Below are 16,567 nucleotides of genomic sequence, written 5' to 3'. Positions count from 1 at the left end.
TGGACAAGCCCTCTCTGTAGCTGGAGCTCAAAGTAGGTTTCATTAGAGAGAAAATATAAAGTTTGGACTTTATTCAGGAGCCAGCGGGTTCACCCTTTACTCCTGAGTTTTCCAGCAAGGCAGGGACTTGATCCCATCTCCTCACAGAGTGTAGAGGATGGTATGGAGGCAGAGAACAGACCAGAAGGCTGTCTCTGTAGTCCAAGTGAAAAATGATAAGGTCACAAGTGTGCCCCAGTTGGCCATGGAGCAAGAAGAGAGGGGTTGAGGATGCTGCCTGGGAGGGTGGTAAGGATTAAAGGGGAAGGTGCACTAAGGAGCAGGCATGATTTGGGGGAGCTTTGGTTTGTTCAGATCATAGTGACCAACCCCAAACACACAGTAGGTGGCCAGGAGTTGGCTCAGGCCTCTCGGAGCTGCCTGCACAACTGGGGGGGAGGGGTGGCACTGCTGGGAAAGCAAGCCTTGGGAACCCAGGGGGCTCTTGTCAAAGATAAGGCTGGAGACTAGGAGACCAGTGGCTCGACTTGCATTCGTCCCCAGCATTCACCCAGTTCCTAGAAAATGTATAACATCATGGGGTTGTCTGGGAAAAGGATTTATCTTGACATAGCAAGAGTCTTAGGAATTTGGCTAAAGGAAAATTGATTACAGAAAGCATTTGTGATGAAGTTGGATGTCAAGGCTGAGTCAATAAGGGATGAGAGGTAGCTTAGTTTGGGGGAAGCAGAAATCAGCCTCCAAAAGGGCCTTGGGGCCATTTGGCCACCACTGCCCAAGACCCTTCCAGAGGGTTTCCCTGGTTGCATCATGGTGTCCTCTCCATCCTTCTGGGAGGCAAGCAGACGGCAGGTGGGAAGGAAAGAGGGCTTGGGAGTAGGGATAACGTGGTAAACACCTCCTAGATTTCACATTCTCCTAAGCCAGCCTTGGGGATGGAGGGATGGCTCATGCTTGGTACTGGGATGCAGACATGCTTCATCCCTGAATCAGAGCCTGGCTGTACACAGAGCATAGTTAATAGATAATGCCCACAGGAGGTGTCCTGGGAACACAGAAGCCAGAAACTACTGAAGGAGAAGGAGTGGAGGCTGCACAGAGAAGGAGACATTGCAGCTGAATCTTAGAGATTACAGGCTTTGCAGGGACATCCTGTATCTAGGGAAGCACAGTGGGAGTGGCCTCCATTGGCAAGCACAGTGCCTCGTACGCAGTATGTGCTTGGTGAGTACGTGAATGAATGCTCTCCTGAAGATGTCAGTTTTCAGAATGCTGGGATTTAAACCAACAACCCTAACATGAGTGCATGAGAAGCTTCTTAAGAAGAAATAGTGTCCACCAAGCCTGCTCCGAGCTCTCCTATTACTATGAGAAGAGCTCAGAGCTTTCTGCAGAGGAACTCAAAGGCATTTTTTTCTATAATCAACTACATGCATTAAAGGGAGTGATTTTTTACTTTATTCTCCCCAAGCCAGATTCCATTAATGAAGCCCCATTTAACAGAAGTCAATTTACCAAAAAGAAAAAAAAATTGAGTGTAATTGCTTAAATACATTTTATGTTGCACTGCAATAGCAATTTCCTGGGCGAACTTGGAATTCCCCAGGCCCCCCATAGTGAAGTTAATGTGGACAGAAAGGTTTGAAGGGGAGAATCTCTCTTTGTGTTTCTCTCCTTTAATTATGGTTCTAAGAGGGAGCAAAATTAAAGAGAATCCTGGGGGGAGGGGAGAGGGGCAGAACAGGAACAGAATAGAACTCAGCCTAGACTGTCCCACTACCTGCCTTCATCCTTGCATGTGTATGTTAGTACAATGCAGTGGCTGAGCACATAGGCTCTGAAAGGGATGGCCTGGGTTTGAATCTCCCTTAATAGCTGTGTGACTATGAGCAAGTTCCTTTACCTCTCTGTGCAGCTAGGTGGTGCAATGGGAAAGGGCATAAAGAGAGCCAGTGCAAAGGCAGAGGCCCACAACAGAGCAGCATGCATTCCAGTACACGCAAGCTCTTCTGTTTGGCTGGAGAACAGTGTGTGTGTGTGAGTACATGTGTATGTGTGTGTGTGTGCACTCTTGGGGCAAAAAAACAGGCAGGAGTGACACCAGGAAGGCTTCCCTGAGACGGTGACATCTGATCAAAGGCTCAGTGAGAGGCTGAGCCAGGTGGAGGTCTGAGAGCAGAGCCAGCGTAGCAGGCAGAGGGAATGTCAAGTGCAAAGGCCCAGAGGCGGGACCGGGCCTGGCTGGTTTCGAACAGCAAGGAGCCCCATGTCGCTGGAGCACAAGGATTAAAGAGTGAGGAGGGAAAGAGGCAGGAGAGGTGAAGGCGCACACTCTTTGTTAAAGCCTCAGTAAGGTCTTTTAGTCTGAGGATAGGAGCCAAGGTTTGTGTTGTTTTGATTTGTTTTTAATTAGCTCTATTATGGCATAATTTACACAAAATAAAATTACCCATTTGAAATGTACAGTTCTTTGGAGCTTTGACACATTGTGCATCCCATATAATCAACACCTCATTCAAACTGTACAACGTCTCCACCACCCCCGAGGGTGCCCTGTGTGCTTTCGCAGCCAGCCAGGCTCCAACCTTTGCGCTCACCCCCAGCTCCCGCAAACCCTGACCTGCTTTCTCTCACTAAAGACTGGCCTTGCCCAGAGCCTCATAGGAGTGGAGCCACACAGTGCGTGCTCGCCGTATCCACCCTGTGACCACGCGGCGTAATGCTTTGGAGACCCGTCCGCGGGGTTGCACGTCTGGGTAGTTTGCCCCTTTGCATGGAGGGTTTTGAGCAAGGCCTGACACCGTCTCAGTGGCAAAGTTCGAAGTGATGATCCTGCCATGAAAGCCCCCAGTTCTTTGATAGATGCCAAGCAAACTCTCAAATGCTCAACATTTATGCCCAGGGAGGCAGGGGCAGAACGGAGTAAAGATGCATGGGCAGTACAGGGCCCGGAGCGTTTCAGCCCTGGAAATGAACAGTTACTGGGATTCCTGGGAGTGGGGAAAGGTGTGGGAGAAATGGGAGGTGGGAGATGTCCCCTAGGGCTTCTCCAGGCCGTGCAAGCAGAGGTTAAAGCAGTCAGTCCTACCCTGGTCTCCGCTGGGGAAGTCTCCCTGACTTCTGGATATAATCGGGATCGTTAATCTCATCCTGCTCGGGAGACCTCAGCACCCTCTCCTCTTCATTCCATTTAGAAATAAGGAGGCTTTGGTTCTGAATTATTCAGGTAAGTTCTCCCTATTTCAGTGTCCCTTATGTAAATAGCCTCCAAGATTTGTCATTGAGATAGAATTGAATTTGGCCTGGAGAAAAAAAATAACCCACAATACGTTTGTGACTCCTTAGAAAACTTAAATGACTCAGTCTGTAATAAACTATTTTAAATGGGATCTGGTGAAATACAGTAATTGGTTTCTATAATAGTTCTTACCATAGCAATATGGGTTATATTCCTGAAGTTTGGTGTGTGTCAGCATTTTCATTATAGTAAGAAGTCGGTTTTGCGGGGTGTGAAGCTATTTGGTTGGTTCTTTTGTCTAATGCATATTTATGAAGACCCACTGTGCCGGAGCGCTTCTGTCTGCCCTCCAGTCCCCCTCCCGTGCCCTCTCCTCCCTGCTCCATGCCTGGGGAGGCTTACCTGTGGGCTGCATCCTTCTGCTCCCTTGCCTTCTGGCTTCCAATTGGGCTAGATCAACAGGAGCATCAACGGGAGGGGAAGGAGGAGAGGGAGTTCTGGGTATTCATTCCTTGCTCCCTCCTGGTGGTATTTTCACAAACTGGTCACAGCCCCACTGAAGATCTGGGTCCTGTAGGGTGGATTTTCCAAGTATCCCTCTATTTAGGGATAACTACTCCCTCTTCTCCCCACTCCAGGATGGAGAGTGACAATAAGTCCTCCAGTTACCAGCCCCAGGATACTACCCTTCCCTGATGGTCTTCCCAGAGTTTGCCTTCACCTTTGTAAAGAGTCATTCCTTGAATTCTCGGGATTATTCTCATATGACTGTGCCACTTATTTTCTGCTGGGACCCTGACATGCCTACTTTGTACCAAGTATTGTGTTAGGTTCTGGGAACCAAGATGAAGAAGAAAATAGCAGTTGCCATTACTGAGAGCTTGCTGTGGCCAGGGTCCGTGCTAAGGTCTTTCTGTGTATTATCTCATTTAATCCTTGCAACCCTTTGAGGCCAGGGTCTATTATCCCTATTTTATAGATAAGGTCACTGAGGGTTTGGGAAATTTTCCTAAGATTACACAGCTGATCCCTCCAGAGCCTGAACTTCTTCACCACGAGGCTACATTGTCCCCCTTGAGGAGTTATCTTAGGGAGACACACACCTAGATAAAGGAATTACCATTTGAATAAAATGCTGTAGCATCACAGAGAAAGGGAAAGGAAAATTCTATTTATTGGGCCCGATATGTGCCCAGTACTGAGCTAGGTTCTCTGCCCACAAGGGTTCTCATTTACTCTCACAAACTCTTAGGGCTGGTATTTTTGTCATTCTTAAAAAGGTTAAGTAACAAGCCCAAGGTCACACAGGTGAAGGCTGGATCTGAATCCAGATCTGTTGGCTTTGAAGCCAAGGAGAGTAAGAAGGGCTTTCCCGGGAATGTGACATTTGAGGGCCTTCCCAGCATTGTCTCAGGTGACATGGGTGGTGCAGGAGAAAGGGTTAGGGTGGGTATATTCCAGGTAGAAAAGGCGAAGTCCTAGACAAAAGAAAAAGGGTGGAATGCTTCGGAGATGGAAGCAGGAGGTGCTTACCCTGCCCTGCTGGCCGCAAGGGTCAGCCCCGTGTCTCAGCATCTCAGGGAACCCTGCAGTGGGATGAAGCCCTGGAGGACCCATCTCAAGCCGCTCAGCCCCATGCTACCGATGGCCTGGGGCGACACAGCCACCCTTCCTGCTCTGGGCATGGCTGAGGCCCTAGCGTGAAAGGGAAGTGGGGCAATTCCAGGATGCCCACGTCCCTGTTCCGCCCAGCTCTGGTCCCTGACCCCGCCTGCTTCCTGTCCCCACAGGTTCACCGGAGCCAGCCTCCCAGCCCCCGTCATCAGCAGCAAGAACTGGCTGCGGCTGCACTTCACGTCAGACGGCAACCACCGGCAGCGTGGCTTCAGCGCCCAGTACCAAGGTAGGCGGGACCGGGACTGTCGTGCTCCCTGGGCGGGTGGTGGAGACAGCACCTGGAGGACTCGTCCATCCCCAGACTGGGTCCAGTGTGGCTTCAGGGCCTCCTTGCCTCTGGTGTCTGCTCCTACCTGCAGACCGGAAACCTGCCACTGTGCGTCTCTGTACCCGCCCCAGGGAGTGACATTTATGGAGCTGTGTAGCCTGAGCTGCCCCTCTGAGGCCACGCTCATCCTAATACGCATTCAGTGGCCGCCGAGACCCAGGCATGGTGCTAGCCATTGACAAGTAGTACTTCATTAAGTCCTCATCATTACCCTGTGAGGAAAACACTGTCAGCAACCCATTTTGTGCACAGGGAAGCTGAGGCTCAGAGAAATTAAGCCAGTTTCCCAAGGCCGTCTGAACCTCACCCTTTGAGCACAGAGCCCACCCTCTCAACCACCGGCTTTAGGCTGGCTCTGTGCAAGGCGGGAGAGCAGCCCACGTTGCCACTCTCTTTCATTTCATCTAGAACACGAGTATATTACAAACACAGGCAAAATCACTTTAGGGAGCATGGTAGCTTTGATGCTCAAATCTGCGAAGAGCTGTCTAGTGGCGAGAGATCAGACCAGGAATGGCAGGTGGAAATTGCAGGTAAGCAGATTTCTGCTGCAGTAATGAAGAATTTCCTAACCCCAAGAGCCACCTATAAAAAGGAATGGGTCAACCCAGAAGGGAGCGCTCTCTGTAACCGGAGGAGATCAAAATTCCAGCAGATGGAACATTCCTTTTCAACACTGAGTTTATTTGAAGTACTCAAAATTTATAGAGATAAACACCAAGGGTTGGCCTCATAACGTGCTCATCAAGTCTGTAACTATTACCACTCCCAAGTGGATGTTGGTTTTAATAGATTCAACAGCAACCTTATATTACACACTAAATATAAGTCCCAGTATGAAGCCCTGGTCCTCGGAGGCCAAGCGTCTGCTAGCCGCCCCTGGAAGTGGCTCAGGGCAGAGCAGAGCCCTCTCCACGAGGCCCCAGGGCCAAGCTTTCTGGCTAGAACCTGGAAGCAGAAGCATCGCCTTCAAAATTGGAAACTTTTATGAACGGCCTCGTTTACTTAGCCCTGGTAGCAGGACACATATGAAATATTTAAAAGGTAAATAAGAAACCAACTTGGTCTGACTAGTTTAACAAAGCCTCACCCTGACAGCTTTCCTGGAGATATTTTTCCTCTCCCGAGGCTGCACCTCTGTGTGAATGGAACCACTATCCGAACCTTTCTACTGTGGTTTCCAGGATAGAAAAGCAGAGACGGATGTTATCATTGTATCTGGTTAAATAAGTGCTAGGTGTTTCTAATATGTTAAGTTGTGTCATTGTAATTGGTTATGGTTTGATGCCAGGCATGGGCAACAAGAACCCCAAAGGGGCAGTCTCCAGATCACACATGGGTTGCACACCTATGGTGCACCAGGCCCCCCTCCCCGTCATGCAATGATATGTATGTGTTTTTTATGTATGTGTTTTTATTCCCATTTTCTTCAGCTGAGGAAGCTGAGACTCAGAGAGATTCTATAACTAGCCCAAGATCACACAGCCTCTGAGTGGTTAAGCTCATACTCATACACAGGCTTCTGTGAGTTCTGCAAAATCACAGGGCCTCTTCTTACAGTGCTTTGGGTGTCTTCCCTTTCCTATTTAACCAGTAGCTTTTCAACTTTGTTTTGCTAATCTCACCCCACCGTAGAAAAAACATTAATCACAACCCAGTACACACATGCATCTACAGAACTAAAAGGAAAATGTCACCAAGTGGCATTTACCCTTACTAAGTGTGATGTACCCTGAAAATTTCTTTTCCATGTTTTAATGCTAATTGCAACCTCTAGATTAATTGCACAAGTGTGTAGCAGGAAACATCGCATGATCTGAAAAACACCATTTTAGTTGCCAATGTCTTAAAAACAAATCCTCCTGTCTCCTCCTCTCTCAGCCCCCTTAGCACAGCGCAGAGCGGAGTTTTGCATATTAGTGTGTGTCCGTGTTTAAGGAGGGCTTTAAGAGGTTTTAGGCACTTGGCATTTTTTTACTTCATTCTATCCTAACAGCACTTATATATAATAGGTTCTGTTATTAGTCCCATTTTATAGATGAGGAAAGGCAGCCACCGAAAGGGTCCATAGCTGGCTCAATGTCTCATTCATGGTGTGTTAGAGTCAGAATTTGAACCCCAACAGTGTTAACCTCTGGGTCTGGCATGTATAATTGCTGTGATTGTGTTAGTAAATGATCCTCCTCTGAGACCTACTTTTTCTAGAGTTTTCCAGACCAGGAGTGCATAGTGCAAGGATATGCAGTGCTTATTTAGTAACTCAGTTGGTAACTACATAAAGTAAGGTTTCCCAACATCAGCACTATTGACATAATAGTCAGTCTGGATAATTCTGTTGTGGGGGACTGTTCCATGCATGGTAGAATGATTACAGCAGTGTCCTTGTCCTCTACCCACTGCTAGATGCAGTACAGGAGGACGGGAATACAGGGGCCAGTAGCCAGTAGCACTCCCCCCTATACACACACAGTCACAACAACCAAAAAAGTCTGCAGACATCACCAAATGTCCCTCATGTGCAAAAGCAGCCCTGTTGAGAACCACTACTCTAAAGGAATGAAAACTTTGGAACCACTAAAGACCACTCTAGGTTTTGCTGTTGCAAATACAGTCCACAACAGTGACGGAGACAGATTTCAGTAAAGGGTTCAGCAGGAGGCAGAAGGTGTGCTGCAACAGGGATGGGGAGGTCCCCAGGACTAAACAGTGGGATGGCCTTTGCCACCCCGAAGGGGCCAGGGAAGAACTAGGGCCGTGAAAGAGGGGCCTCTTGGCAGGCCTGAGAGGTGTTGCCAACCCACAGTGCAGGAGGAGGAGCCAGCGCATCTATTGCCAGGGCAGGAAGAGGTGGCCACAGGCTCCAGTAGCCAATGCAGGAGGAGGGGGCCATGGAATCAGTAGCCTGTCACCTCCCTCCCTGCCCTCTGCTGCACCTCCCATCTACAAACCCAACAGGAAGCCAGGAGCAAGGGAACAGAGGCCCTGCTCTGTCCTGCTCTGTGCCCTGGGGTGCTGACTGGCATTGCCACCGGGCTCTCTTGCTCTCTAGCCATCCACAGCGGTCAGTCTCCCAGGGCCCAGAGCAGGGCAGAGGAGTTTGAGAAATAGACTGGGAAGGGCCAGGGAAGAATCCCCACCATGGGATCAGTTCCTCCCACCCTCAGCTTTATGGCATTAGAGTCTCAAGTGACTAATGGCACTCCAGAGCTAATGATTACCAATCCCTAATTATATTGACAGGTATTTTTTCCCAGGGAAACAAAAAGTAAACTTAAAATAAAAGATAACTTATAACATAGCAAATTCCATTCTCGTTTCAGTCCAATCAGAGTTTAGGGGTGTTCGTGGCCAGACACGATTTTAACTAATACCCCAGGGTATCAGAAGATCTGAGATCTAGTCAAGCTCTGCTGGAACAGGCTGTTGGAAGGTGGACACTTGTGTTCCATTTAATAAGCATTTTCAGTGTGACATCGCTATGTGACAGCATAGGAAGATGAACACCAGTAGGCCCATCTCTGCTCTCAAGGAGAACAGGTTAAAGAGAGGCATGGACATTAATCTATAACTCTGTGCAGCATGATAAGAGCTATAATTAAGGCCTGATTAAGAGTTCCAGGGCTGGAGATAAAAGGGCAATTAAGTCCCTCCAGTTTTGCTGGAGGGACTTAAGGAAAACCAAAAAAAAAAAAAGAGAGGCAGTGACTTAAATGTGGATCTCAAAAATATGCCAGCTGACAATAGGAAGAAGCGTTCTAGGTAGAGCAAAGGCAAGAAAATGTGAAACTGCTAAATCTAAGGAACCACAAATTTACCACGTGTCTAAAGCAGGGGTCGCGGGCCAAATCCAGCCATCCACCTGTTTTGGTACTGCCCTCTAGCAAAGGATGGGTTTTGACATTTCTAAACAGTTGACGAAAAAGACAGAAAGAAGAATGACATTTTATGACACATGAAAATTGTATGAAATTCAAATTCCAGTGTCTATAAATAGAGGTTTATTGGGACTCAGCTATGCTCATTCATTGACACTGTGTGGCTGCTTTAGTGCCACCAGGGCAGAGTTGATCAGTTACAAATGAATGAGACTGGTGGCCCATGGGCCTAATTTACTTACTTCCAGGCCGTTTGCAGAAAAAGTCTGCCAACTTCAAGGCAAGCCTGCAAGCTAGAGGGGCAGTGGGTCCTGAGGCCGGAGGGTGAGGAAGGGTCCAGTTGTTAAAAGCCTTGGTAAACCTGGGCTTAATCCCATGGGTCACAGATAAGAGATGATACCAAGTTTTCAACAAGAGGAGAGACAGGGTCACATTTTCATTTTGGGAAGATCTTTGCTTTAGAATCAAAATTGGGAGGACGGTTAAGAGTCTTGGGGAGTTAGATGACAGGGCCCAAAGTTTAAGCAGGAGTGGAGATGGACAGGAAGAGACAGACCAAAGAGGTAATCACTGGTAAACCAAGTCAGACTCATGACTAGTTAGACTTAGGGGGGGGCGGGGGGCATGAAAGAGTCAGGGATGAATCTTAGGTTTCCAACTTAAGTGGGTAAAAAAATACAATGCTATTAGCCAAGGTGATCTAGGGAAGAGACAGATGGGGGATGAATTTTGCTTGGGACACATTGATTCTGCAGTAGTGTTTGAGTATCAGGAGTTTTTCTGTGGATCTATAGCTCAGTGTAGAAAGCTCTGGGGCACCATTCCCTTCCCCATGTATATAACATGAGAGGATGGGGATGAAAGAATGATTTTCAAAGTGGGTTCCCTGGAGGCCAAGGGGTCTACCAGCAGCTGGTTTGATAGAGGCTGAGCAGGTGGGACTCCAGGTATCCACTCCCACTTCAGCCAGAGAAGTTTCTCTTTGATCTACAGTATTTTGTGTAGTGGGTATTTACTTACGAGTTTGTTAAAATGGTAAGTTCCTGTAGCTAAAGTGTTTGGCAACCACAGGACTTTAAAAGATCCTTAAGGTTCCTTTCAGTTCTGGGAAGCCCATCAAGGTGGTGTAATCTGTCCTTCTGCCTCCAGGTGGGGAATGTTTCCAGTCCTTCTCAGGGTGTTAATTGCTTTCCTGGGTTTTTTGTTGTTTTTTTTTCAAATCTACAAAGAATGATGGTGGGGAGAGCCTTTTTTAATGCACCCAATGGCCGATAATCCCACCTGGAGGGGACTTCCCTGGCGGGGAGGACAGCACCTGCACTATTATTGCCCCATCTGGAGACAGGGACAGTTATTAACCCCACGGGGCTGTTGGAAATAGAAGGAGACCCTGGTAAAATACATGGCACGTGGTGGGTGCTCGGGAAATGGAATCCTCAACCGGCATACCCCACCAACCACCTAGACTCACTGTTTACGGTAAAACACGTACAGTGAGAGAGAAAGAGCTGGAACCTCTGGCTCCTCCTCAGACACCTGCCCTTTGCCTCCCACTCAGACCTCGTGATCATCTTCTGGTACCTGTCCCTCTGGTACCTGTCCCTCCCGACAGCCACATCCCAGCCTAGCCCCGCTGTTCCTCTCACTGCCTTTCTTGTCAAGCCAGGCCTGGTAACCGAGAGATGGAAGATAATCCATGGTGAAAGCCACTGGCTCCTCTGCCTTCTAGAAGTCCTGCACTGAGTTTGTCTGCAAAATAAACTTACTCATTTGAAAACACTTTGCATTTACTGAGATGCTTGAGGCGTTTTATAGTTACAGGTGAGGCATCTGTTTTACACATGAACATGTTGGACCCTTGCTTGTGACTTACCTGCATTCTCAGGCCAAAATGGAAGCGCCTCAGGCATCCTGTGGTCCACACTCTGACTCTTTGTCCTGTTCTCATTGGCCTGCTGAGCTGCCAAACTCTTCTCAGCCTCGTTCCCAGGTTCTAGGCCTCTGCAGGCTCTGTCTAAATTGTAGGGTTGTTGCTACCCGGCTGAGGAGCCCAGGGCCAGGCACCCACCAAGTCGAGCTGCTGGGTTCAGTCAAGAGTGAGCCTGTTACCGATGCACAAACCCAAAATACAGCCCTCCTCACCTCAGCAGGGTTCGTGTGTCACCCACTCCTTTTGCCAGGAAATGGACTTATAGCACACGTTCTTATGACAGTCATTCATCCACTCGGTCATCAAATAGTTACTAGGAACTTTCTGTGTGCCTGACTCTGTGTCAGTCACAGGATGTAGACCTACGAGCTCGTGGGGCAGCAGCTGGAGTATAGGACGTGGTGTTGCAGGGTAACAAGGGTTTCAGCGTGGTCTGAGTGAAGTCTGGAGGAGGACAATGAACTTCTACCTGAGAGAGGTAGAGATAGCCATGGGTGGCCCTGGCTACCTACCCAATAAAAGGTAGCCAGGCAGAGAAGCACAGGAAAGAATGTTCCAGGTAGAGAGAAAAAACATTGCATGGATAGGTGACAACTGAAACCAATGACCAGTGGCTACAGAGAGTCCCTTAAATATCTTTCCTTTACTCATTTTCTCCAGCTGAATTCACTGAAGTTATTAGTGAAGAGCCGCGCCTGGCTCACTAATAATGGCAAAGCACTACTGCAGGAATGAGAACATGCTACCCCCAACACCGTCTCCTATCTACCATCCTGGCCCTTCTCTGCCTCAGGAATTCCAGTGGCTACAGGTTCTGCTGTGGTTATCTGAGAAGTCACAGCAGCGGCATCCAACAAAGCAGTTCTTACAACCTTAGTTGAGTCAATGGTTATTTTTTCCACCATATTCAGAAGATCTCCGAGCATGGTGCGTAACCAGCTTCTGAGGAGCTTTCCACGATTTTCTCAACTATCGGTGATCCTTCAACACCTGCATTCTTAGCAATGGTTATTGCTAGGATTCTAAGTGTTCTTTCAATTATTTCTATAGTAATTTTTTTACTCTTCATTAGCTGGAGCGGTGAATCAAAGGATGAAATGCACCAAAGCAAAGCACCTAGTTGATATCTTTTTCAACATCAGCTCCTGTAGTATTCAGTGTCTGGGTCTGTTTCTTTTCATTTCCTTCCACTTCACTTTTCCCATCGATCTTCACTGTAGCTGAAGTTTTGCTACATGTTCATAGTTTTCCTTTTTTGTAGACACTAATAGCAATATCTAACTGCTCAATGATTTATTGCATATGTTTCTCAATTTGAGTTTTTTGTCACATTTTCCCTGTAACAAACAACATGGCATCATTTTTGGTCACAATAACGTCTCCAACTTTTCCTAAGTCACGAAGCTGAACACCTTCAGGATGTAGGGTCAAGCTTTCTTTTCCAAACACCATACCATCAGTAGCAGTAGCTCTGTTGATTCTTTCTATGGCATCAAAACCTGGAGCTTTTTTCCTATTTCAGTGGGCACTTGATACAATGGACTGGGCGCTGGAAATCCTGTGCATCCCAGAATTCACCTTTCTGAACTTTTGACATGTTATTCAAGTAGGAAGAGATGTAATCTTTGCCAATCTCTGTACCTTCAATTTCTATTTCATTCAGTGTTTTTCTGTCCTTTACTGGGATGACACCTTCAACCTTTGTGATTACATCAGAAATGATGTTGCTGATTTCTCTGTCTCCATTTGCAGACATTGTGGCAAACCGAGCAATCTCTTCGGGAGTTGTCACAGGTTTAGGCTGCTTCTTAAGTTTGGTAATTATGGCATCAACATGCAACATCACACCTTGCCTGGTTTCCACTGGATTAACACCTTTGCTGATCTTCACTGAGCCTTCCATGGTGACTGGGCATGCCAGGACAGTAACACAGGTGGTGCCATCCGAGCCGCTTCATTTGTGTGTTGGCAACATCCTGATCAAGTCTGGTACCAACAGTTTTATATTTATCCTGTAAGTCCATTGACCTGCAACGGACACATCATCTTTTGTTACTTTGAGCCTTCCCAACTCTGCTCAGGAATTACCATTCTTCCCTTTGGCTCCATAGTAATGGCTGCAGCATCTGCTAGAAGGTCTACACCTTGAAGCATTAGGTCTTAGGCATCTGCACTGGATTTTACATATGTGGCATAAATCTGAGTGAGGGGAACAGTCAATGTGCCAGACTTGGCCTCACCTGGCAAGGAACTGTGGGTATCTAAGCATTTCTGCCGGGTAGGAGGCCAAGCGGCAAGGCAGACCCTCAGCAACACAGGAGGGGCAAAATGCAAGACATATACCTAGCAATTTTTCAAGTAGGAAAAAGGGGAGATCAGATTTCAGTTTTTGAAACATCACCCCCTTTAACTTTTTAAAAGATGAGCCAGAGGGGGGAATCTACAAACAAAATCCAAGCAAACAAGGTTCTGTTTATGCAGGAGTGGCTTAGAACATTGAAGGAAGGGTACACATGGGAGAAATTTTCTAAAATTGAGTAAACTGGATTTGGTAAAGCAGTGAGTATAGGGGTAGAGGAAAAGATGCCCCAGCTAGCAGGACAGCCAAATGCAGGGCAAAGGGAGGGTCAAGGTTAGTGGAGGGGCTCCCCTTACAGAGGGAAGTCTGAATCCACTGGGATGAAAAGAAGCTGCAGATTCCATCTACTTCTTGACTCCCAGAGCACTGGAGACAGGTTAGGCCTCCTCTCCTGTCTCCTCCACTAACAGGTTCTTGTCTCCCGCTAGCTCAGCCCAATAACTCATGCCGCAGACTAGAGAGGCATTTGTATTGCCAGATTCTTCTAGCTAAATGTGTACCATGTGTCCCGCTAACCTTTACAACAGCGGGGAAATGTCTTGTAATTAACCAGAATATAAAGGATGAATGGAGCAGCCTGGCAGTCTCCTGTAGTCATTATCATTCAGAGGAGATGAATGCACCTAGTAAGATTTCCATCAACCAGTTAGAGCCAGCACTATTCTCCTGGGAGTCCTGACTTTGTTCATGTACAGTGAAAAAAATGTGGACAGTATAGGTGTGGGACTTGTATTCTATATCTGGATATTTGTGGCTATATGTTTCCATGTGCATGAATGTATACTTGTGAGTGAGCTTGTTGTAGACATAGATGTGCGTGTGTGCACGGATATGTGCACACACACGTGGACATGAACTCCAGGCTCCATTTCATCTCCACCGTATTAGCAGCTGCAGAATCCTCTCCTTAGAGACTGGGCGTTCAGTGTAATAGCGTTGGCACAGGCTAGTGGGCGCTCCACGAAAGATGTGCAAACACCATAAATGAATACATCAGAATTTCTCTAGGTTCTTGCTGTTTTGTCCATCTGCTGGGTTTGACCTTCCTTTCTGACTGAGTCTGCCGGTTGTGCACTCAGGAGGCCTGGAGGAGAGCAGCCCTTGTTCTCTGACATTTTGCACCCCAGCCTGCCCCAGTCTGTCCAGCTAGCTCTTCAATGAGCTCATTTTGTGGCTGATTTCACACAGTGCTCTGTATTCCATGATCACTCACCACCCACCTGGGCAGACTGTTAAAAAGAAAAACAAATTACTATGTATAATTCGGGATGTGATCACTTCCCTGGAATTGCTCAAGAACTGAGGCCCCAGCACCTGGAGGTGTGTTTTTAATGCTCACATCTCTAGTGATGGGATCTTGCCTTGAGCTCATCTTTCAGCCAAGGAACTTCCATGACCCATTCATCCACTGCCACATGGAGTGGGCCAAATGCAGGTTCTGTGTCCCCAGAGTATGGGCCCTGGCCAGCTGGGCCTAGATGTTCATCTTTTAGAGATTATGTTATTAGTATGAGGTATCCCTGCCCAAAGCACTGCAGCCAATGCATGTTCCTGGGCTAACAAGATGAGGACAAAGACTCCACCCGTGGGTTCTAATGTGCATCTTATGACCACATGGTGGTCACAGGCAACATGGGTGATGCAACCTCTCAGACCCAGCTCAAAGGAGGAGACAGTCACAAAGTTCATGTGCACATTCTGGAGCCCCCTGTTTTGTGGTTCCTTCTTCTTCAGTTCTTATCACCTTGACAAACTGCATCCAATGGGAAGTAGCAGGACATGAAAGAGGAAGAAGAGAAGTTAGTCCCAGCTTGGGAGTCATGATGACATCATCCTCAACTAAAAGCAGCCCGGTGAATATTAAGCAGTGACCTGTCAGGTTAGACAGTCTTTCCTTGGGAGGGATGAGCTGAGCGGAGAGGACACAGACATCATAAGGATTCCTTGTGGGGCCTTGAGAGGAGCAAGAAGCAGCAGGAGCATTTTCCTCCATGCAACCTGGAGAGAGAGAAAGCGGGGCTCCCTCGTAGCAATGCCTCTCCCTGCAGCCACTGGCATCTCACACCATACCCGCCCCCAGCAGCAGCTGTAAGGAAAAGCCAAGCAGCTTTGCCCTGGGAATGGCCTCCTGGTGCTCAGGCCCCCTTCCTCATCCTCTTCCTCCAGTGACACCAGATCCTGAGACAAGGGGACAGGGACAACTCTGACCTCCCCTCCTACTTGGCCAGGTGCCCTGAGCCATCTCCACAGTCCCAGCCCCAAATGGGCCATACTGGCTCATAGAGACCCTTCACCTGCCCCTATCCCAGTGCTGGGGCATCAGGGGAAGGGCTTGAGCTGTTGTCAGAGTGCTGGAACTGCTCCTGTCCTCCTAGGGATGGCGTATCAGAGGGATTTCCTCCCTGCTGCACTGTATTAGCTGGGCTTGAATAATGCATGTTTCCCTACTAATGCCCTCTCTTTGATAATGGGTGCACGTTAGTGTTCATTGGAAATTTTCCTGCTGGATACACACGGAGAGTAATGCACATTTATAAAAAGGGTTTGAATGCATGTGGGGAGGCTGCATCTGTGGTAATAACTGGATTTTATTAGGCATTCAGCATAGACAGTGGCTCACCAAGGGACAGCACCTTGGGGAACGTAGCGAGAGCGCGGGACTGGGAGCCGCTCCCTTGCACATCTGATCGCAGTGGCTTTGGTTTGCGAATTGGCATGTTACCTCGAGTCTGGAGCAAATATATGAACTTTCAGGGCCTGAGCTCAGGAAGGCGCAGATCCTGGGGAAGGTTGACGATGTCCTGGCATTGCTTTGGGGTAGGGCGTAAGGAAAGAAGCTGAGGCTCAGCCGAGAACAGAGCTGCTTCCCGGCTGTGTGACCTATGGCACGGCACCCAAACCACTTTGAAACTCCGTTCTATAATCTGCCAAGTAGGCGTAATGACTACCGGTCAAGGTCGTTGAAAGTATGCGGACCCAATGAAATGAGTATCGATCGCCAGCAGGCACTATTCTAGGCAGTGAGGATACAGCAATGAATAAAATCCCTGCCTTTGGGGAGCATACATTGCAATATACGGTGACAAAAATAACTAAGCAAACAATATCATATGTTAGAAAGTTGGGGAGATAAAGTAGGGAAAGGGGTAGAGAGAGCTGG

The 16,567-nt window shown here is 47.9% G+C and overlaps 1 protein-coding gene across 3 annotated transcripts in view; it reads left to right on the top strand.

The window, feature by feature from the left end:
* Positions 1-16,567, top strand: part of CSMD2 (CUB and Sushi multiple domains 2) — a 570,274-nt gene that overhangs the window by 269,254 nt on the left and 284,453 nt on the right. For all 3 annotated transcript variants that reach the window (XM_075996375.1, XM_075996373.1, XM_075996374.1), the window contains exon 6: positions 5,029-5,141. In XM_075996375.1, the coding sequence (XP_075852490.1) occupies positions 5,029-5,141 (113 nt within the window). The remainder of the gene's footprint in view (positions 1-5,028; positions 5,142-16,567) is intronic.

The sequence above is a fragment of the Microcebus murinus genome, chromosome 2 (assembly GCF_040939455.1).
Source record: "Microcebus murinus isolate Inina chromosome 2, M.murinus_Inina_mat1.0, whole genome shotgun sequence".
Taxonomy (NCBI): domain Eukaryota; kingdom Metazoa; phylum Chordata; class Mammalia; order Primates; family Cheirogaleidae; genus Microcebus; species Microcebus murinus.
The sequence above is the reverse complement of the archived record's forward strand: the minus strand, read 5'-3'. Positions and strand labels throughout refer to the sequence as shown.